Here is a 5,770-nt window from a genome sequence, read left to right as displayed (position 1 = left end):
CCAAGTTGATCATGAGGTATGAAGAATTCAATGTGTCTAATAAAGAAAACCGTTAAGAAGAGGAAAAATCCTATTGGACTGTTGTTATTTAGATGGGTAACTATTAGTAGGGAATTGCAGAAGTCAACATGAAGAAGAACAGGCAAACTACAGACCTAAACCATAAGTGACAGTAAGCAGGCAGAAGCACCAGAGACACAGCAGTGAACAGCACTGAAGGCAATGAGCTTTACATACTAGTTTGTACTTCATGCTATCTTTTCTGCCACATAAAACTGACTCAACATTAACCGTTGTTATTTGTTCACACTGTCTCTTTTCCCAAAGAAACTAACCCTCATGTACCAAGGCAAGATTACATTAAATCAACAATAAAAATATAGTATTCTCATTGATTTCTTCTAGGGCACTCCAAACTATAAGGAATGATTTGAAACCTTCATTTATCTTTTGTCATCTGCAATCAATTTCTTGCTCCAAAGCTTCCTCATGGCACTTTTCTCTTCTGTATTCCTCAGTGTATAAATCACAGGGTTGAACAAAGGTGTTCCAACTGTATGAAATACAGCTATCATCTTATCCATGGGGAATGTGGTTGCAGGGTGTGTGTACATAAATATGCAAGGTCCAAAGAACAAGATGACAACAGTGAAGTGGGAGACACAGGTGGAAAGTGCTTTCTTTCTCACTTCAGCACTGTGGTTTCTCAGAGAATGCAAGATGATGACATAGGAGAACATTAGCATGACAAAACTCACTGTACAAATGGCCCCACTATTGGAAACCAGGAGTAGGTTAACCACATAGGTGTCTGAACAGGCTAGTTTCAACAAGGACTGCAAGTCACAGAAATAGTGATCGATCACATTGGGTCCACAGAATGGCAAACTCAGGGCAAGAAAAATCTGAACTGAAGAATGCACACAGGATCCCACCCAGGCCATAGCCATCAAAACACCACATACCCAGTGGCTCACGATGGTCATGTAGTGCAGGGGCTTATAGATGGCCACATAGTGGTCAACAGCCATGAGGATAAGGACAAAAATCTCCAGGCAGCCAAAGAAATGGGCTGAAAAGACTTTGATCATGCACTCACTGAAGGAGATAGTTGTCTTCTTCAGAAGGGCATCCACAAGCATTCTAGGGACTATGGAAGTAGAGACGCAAGTATCAGATAAGGATAAGTAGAAAAGGAAGAAGAACATTGGGTTCTTAAGTGCCTGGCTGGTCTTGACAGTAATAATGATTAGCAAATTACCCAACAGTGTTCCCAAGTAGAGAGGCAAAAAAATAACAAACACTATTTTCTTCCAAAAAGGATCCTGTGTCAATCCAAGCAGAATGAACTCAGTCACATTATTATTCAGTTGCATGGTTTTCATGATTGAGGTGAAGGGGCAAGTGTGAAATGGTCTACTTGCAAAAAATAAAGGAATTAATTTATGCTGTGCTAAGTGATGTTATGGAATATTTTAGGCAAAATTAAATATTTCTTATCTGATACATTCTGTTTGTTGTTTCTTAATAAGCCACTTCAACGCTTTGCTTCCAAATTTTAATGACCACTTCATAGGGTTGTTATGATTCTCAAATATGCTTATGAACATGACACCTTGCTATAGCATTCTTCAAATACAAACCTTGTTTAGCTTTGGCATCATTGTGATTAATTTTTCCAATTCAATGAAGGTAAATGTAAGAGTTATGGATCTATTTAAATATTAAATTTCATTTTTTAATTTTCAATAAATACTGAGGCCCATTTTTTACGTTGTGTATCACTCAACATTTAAGATATATTTGACTGCTCTTCGAATTTTATGATATGAAGTCCTACACCACCACCATCCTGTAATATCTTATTAATATGTAGTTTATGCATTCCATATTCATTATATATATTTATATAGATGTTATTTATTAATACTTTGTTTGCTCCAATTCTCTGCAAAATTTCTCCCATATATTTGAGATTATAAAAAGTAAAAGAAAACACTTATAACTTCTAAATAATCTGTTGCTACCTTGATGTGTCCTTATAACATTTAGTCCTGACATACACTAATAAACAGGAATGAATGTTCTTTGAAAATTGGTTATCTCTTTAATATCCGCCTTTCTAATTTTCTTCCACTAATTTATTGAAAGCACCCCTAGAACATTCAGAGTTTCTGAGGTTACATTTAAATAAGATGAGGGTGGGGTACAGTATTACTACACAATTGTTTGTTTTCAAAATTCAAGCTAAATATTAGAATCATGAAAACAAGAAAACATTTTATAACTGGGGTGGTTTGAAGTGTTGTCATTGAACCAGATCATGTTTGTAATCCCCGGTAGAGTTTTCATTATCCTGATATTCAAAAACCCCACATTCCTGGAACAGAGCAGAGATTTGGAGGAAAGAAGGTGATGTGGTTTTAGAGAAGAGAGAGTAGATACTAAATACCTTCTTCATTCAATTTATTTTCTGTCCTGGAAAAGTCAATGCTTCAACTTTGAAATGTCACTGTTCCCAATGAAGATTGGTTTTTAAAAATACATGGAAGCAAATATTATCATAAGCCTTCTCTTTCAAGAAAAACAATTTCTCTAGATTTTTGTTATCAAGATAACACTGGACAGTACATAATATGCAAGTAGAAATATAAACCAAAGTATAATTTATTTAAATATAGTCTGGAAGCCCACTGTGTTTCTCCACTGTTTGAAATGCTTGTTCCCTGGTGCCATAAAGAAACAGCTCTTGAACACAAATTGAATTTATTTAGTAAAGTCATTTTTACTTCCTCCAGAAAGGGTACACTCGCCAGCAGTTTTTCCACGAGAGCACACCGAACAAAGGAGACAGGGTCATTTATAACCTGACAACTGCTCTGTCCGGTTTCCATTGGCTGGAACACGACCTCACATTCTATATTTGTCCAGATTGGCTAGCAACTCAGAAGTTTTTAAAAGAGGCAAAGGCAGAGGAGAACAAAGGAAGCAAGAAGTAACTTGTGGAATGCTGAGAAAGGTAAAAACACTTTTAAATAAGAAAGAGGAACAGGCTATGACCTGATGCTTGCTTGGATCAGTTTAAGCATGCCAGGGCAAATATTTAGTAGGGCAGGTCTTTAAACAAAATTTGTTTCTAAGAGAAGTTACTATTTATTCCTAATTAGTTGGGGAGGAAAGTCTTTGAAGAGGAACCTCTACTTTTAGTTTTTACATTCACAATTCAATCAATACCCTCAAAACATTGATGGAAGTTACAAGTTGACCAAAACAGAATAAAATAGACAAAACAGAGACAAAATTCCCTTTATATATACTTCTTCCTCCTCCAGATTCCTATCCTTCTTCTCCTCACCAGATTTGAAATATCCCTTATCTTCCTCCAAATAAAAAAAAAAAAATCCCAGGAAAGTGTCTGATGAAGTTATTCACTTTGGCACGCTAACAATATAAAAGTATATATGTATATCTTATATATATGTGTATATATATATATATATACTTTACATATATATCTTTGGACTCTTTGGACTCAGTAATATATATTTTATATGTATATATATCTTTGGGCTCTGTAATCCTTGAAAAGTATTTTAAAATATAAGGGAACTGAGTTGGTATTTTAATTATTACAATAAGCTCATTTTTTCCTTTATTCATTTAAATGGGTGATCCATCATAAAGTATTTGTACTAGAAAATATGGTAGGCTTTGGAGGCCTGATAATGTAGAAGTAGTTTTCACCTCTAATATTTTATGAATTTGAGCACTCCTTTGAGGGTATAACATTTGTTCTGTATATCAGCAATCCTAGTAGACTATCCATTTCTAGATAGTCTATGTTATTTATATTATATATTGGGACATAAAGTTTTTTAGGTAAATTTAAGGATTACAAATATGTAATGTAATTAATTTGGTAATAATTATAGGTCCTCATTAAATATTTAGTCAAAAGGTTAGTCAATAATCAGTGTCTGTCTTCTTCCCTGGAATTCTAGCTACTTCAACTATTTCCATTTCTACCTACTTCAACTATTACAAAATTTCAAAACACATCTGTGAAGAAACTTCATCTAAGCAGCCTTCAAAAATTGCCTTGTGATAAGGGAAAATCCCTCTGCTGCTTTTTAAAGGATTCCCGCCTGCTAGCTTTTGAATGTGTTTGCTCTTGCTTTTCTAGTTCTTTTAATTGTGATGTTAGGGTGTCAATTTTGGATCTTTCCTGCTTTCTCTTGTGGGCATTTAGTGCTATAAATTTCCCTCTACACACTGCTTTGAATGTGTCCCAGAGATTCTGGTATGTTGTGTCTTTGTTCTCATTGGTTTCAAAGAACATCTTTATTTCTGCCTTCATTTCATTATGTACCCAGTAGTCATTCAGGAGCAGGTTGTTCAGTTTCCATGTAGTTGAGGGGTTTTGAGTGAGTTTCTTAATCCTGAGTTCTAGTTTGATTGCACTGTGGTCTGAGAGACAGTTTGTTATAATTTCTGTTCTTTTACATTTGCTGAGGAGATCTTTACTTCCAACTATGTGGTCAATTTTGGAATAGGTGTGGTGTGGTGCTGAAAAAATGTATATTCTGTTGATTTGGGGTGGAGAGTTCTGTCGATGTCTATCAGGTCCACTTTGTGCAGAGCTGAGTTCAATTCCTGGATATCCTTGTTAACTTTCTGTCTCATTGATCTGTCTAATGTTGACAGTGGGGTGTTAAAATCTCCCATTATTATTGTGTGGGAGTTTAAGTCCCTTTGTAGGTCACTCAGGACTTGCTTTATCAATCTGGGTGCTCCTGTGTTGGGTGCATATATATTTAGGATAGTTAGCTCTTCTTGTTGAATCGATCCCTTTACCATTATGTAATGGCCTTCTTTGTCTATTTTGAGCTTTGTTGGTTTCAAGTCTATTTTATGAGAGACTAGGATTGCAACGCCTGCGTATTTTGTCTTCCATTTGCTTGATAGCTTTTCCTCCATCCCTTTATTTTGAGTCTATGTGTGTCTCTGCACGTGGCTAGAAATAACTAAGATCAGAGCAGAACTGAAGGAAATAGAGACACAAAATCCCTTCAAAAAATTAATGAATCCAGGAACTGGTTTTTTGAAAAGATCAACAAAATTGATAGACTGCTAGCAAGACTAATAAAAAAAAAAGAGAGAGAAGAATCAAATAGATGCTATAAAAAATGAAAAAGGGGATATCACCACCAATCCCACAGAAATACAATCTACCATCAGAGAATACTACAAACACCTCTATGCAAATAAACTAGAAAATCTAGAAGAAATGGATAAATTCCTTGACAAATACACCCTCCCAAGACTAAACCAGGAAGAAGTTGAATCTCTCAATACACCAATAACAGGTTCTGAAATTACGGCAATAATCAGTAACTTACCAACAAAAAGAGTCCAGGACCTGATGGATTCACAGCCGAATTCAATCAGAGGTATAAGGAGAACTGGTACCATTCCTTCTGAAACTACTCCAATTGTTAGAAAAAGAGGGAATCCTCCCTAACACATTTTATGAAGCCAGCATCATCCTAATCCCAAAGCCTGGCAGAGACATAACCAAAAAAAGATAATTTCTGACAAATATCCTTGATGAACATTGATGCAAAAATCCTCAATAAAATACTGGCAAACCTAATCCAGCAGCACATCAAAAAGCTTATACACCATGATCAAGTGGGCTTCATCCCTGGGATGCAAGCCTGGTTCAACATATGCAAATCAATAAACGTAATCCAGCATATAAACAGAACCA

General features: G+C 35.5%; 1 protein-coding gene across 1 annotated transcript; it reads right to left on the bottom strand.

The window, feature by feature from the left end:
* Positions 1-443: 443 nt before the first annotated feature.
* On the bottom strand, positions 444-1,376 carry LOC100595894 (olfactory receptor 4C16). Its single transcript, XM_003275243.2, has one exon. The coding sequence runs from the start codon at positions 1,374-1,376 to the stop codon at positions 444-446; it is 933 nt and encodes a 310-aa protein (XP_003275291.2).
* Positions 1,377-5,770: the final 4,394 nt, after the last annotated feature.

This window comes from Nomascus leucogenys, chromosome 4 (assembly GCF_006542625.1).
Source record: "Nomascus leucogenys isolate Asia chromosome 4, Asia_NLE_v1, whole genome shotgun sequence".
Classification (NCBI taxonomy): Eukaryota; Metazoa; Chordata; class Mammalia; order Primates; family Hylobatidae; genus Nomascus; species Nomascus leucogenys.
This window is presented reverse-complemented; position numbering and strand designations above follow the sequence as displayed.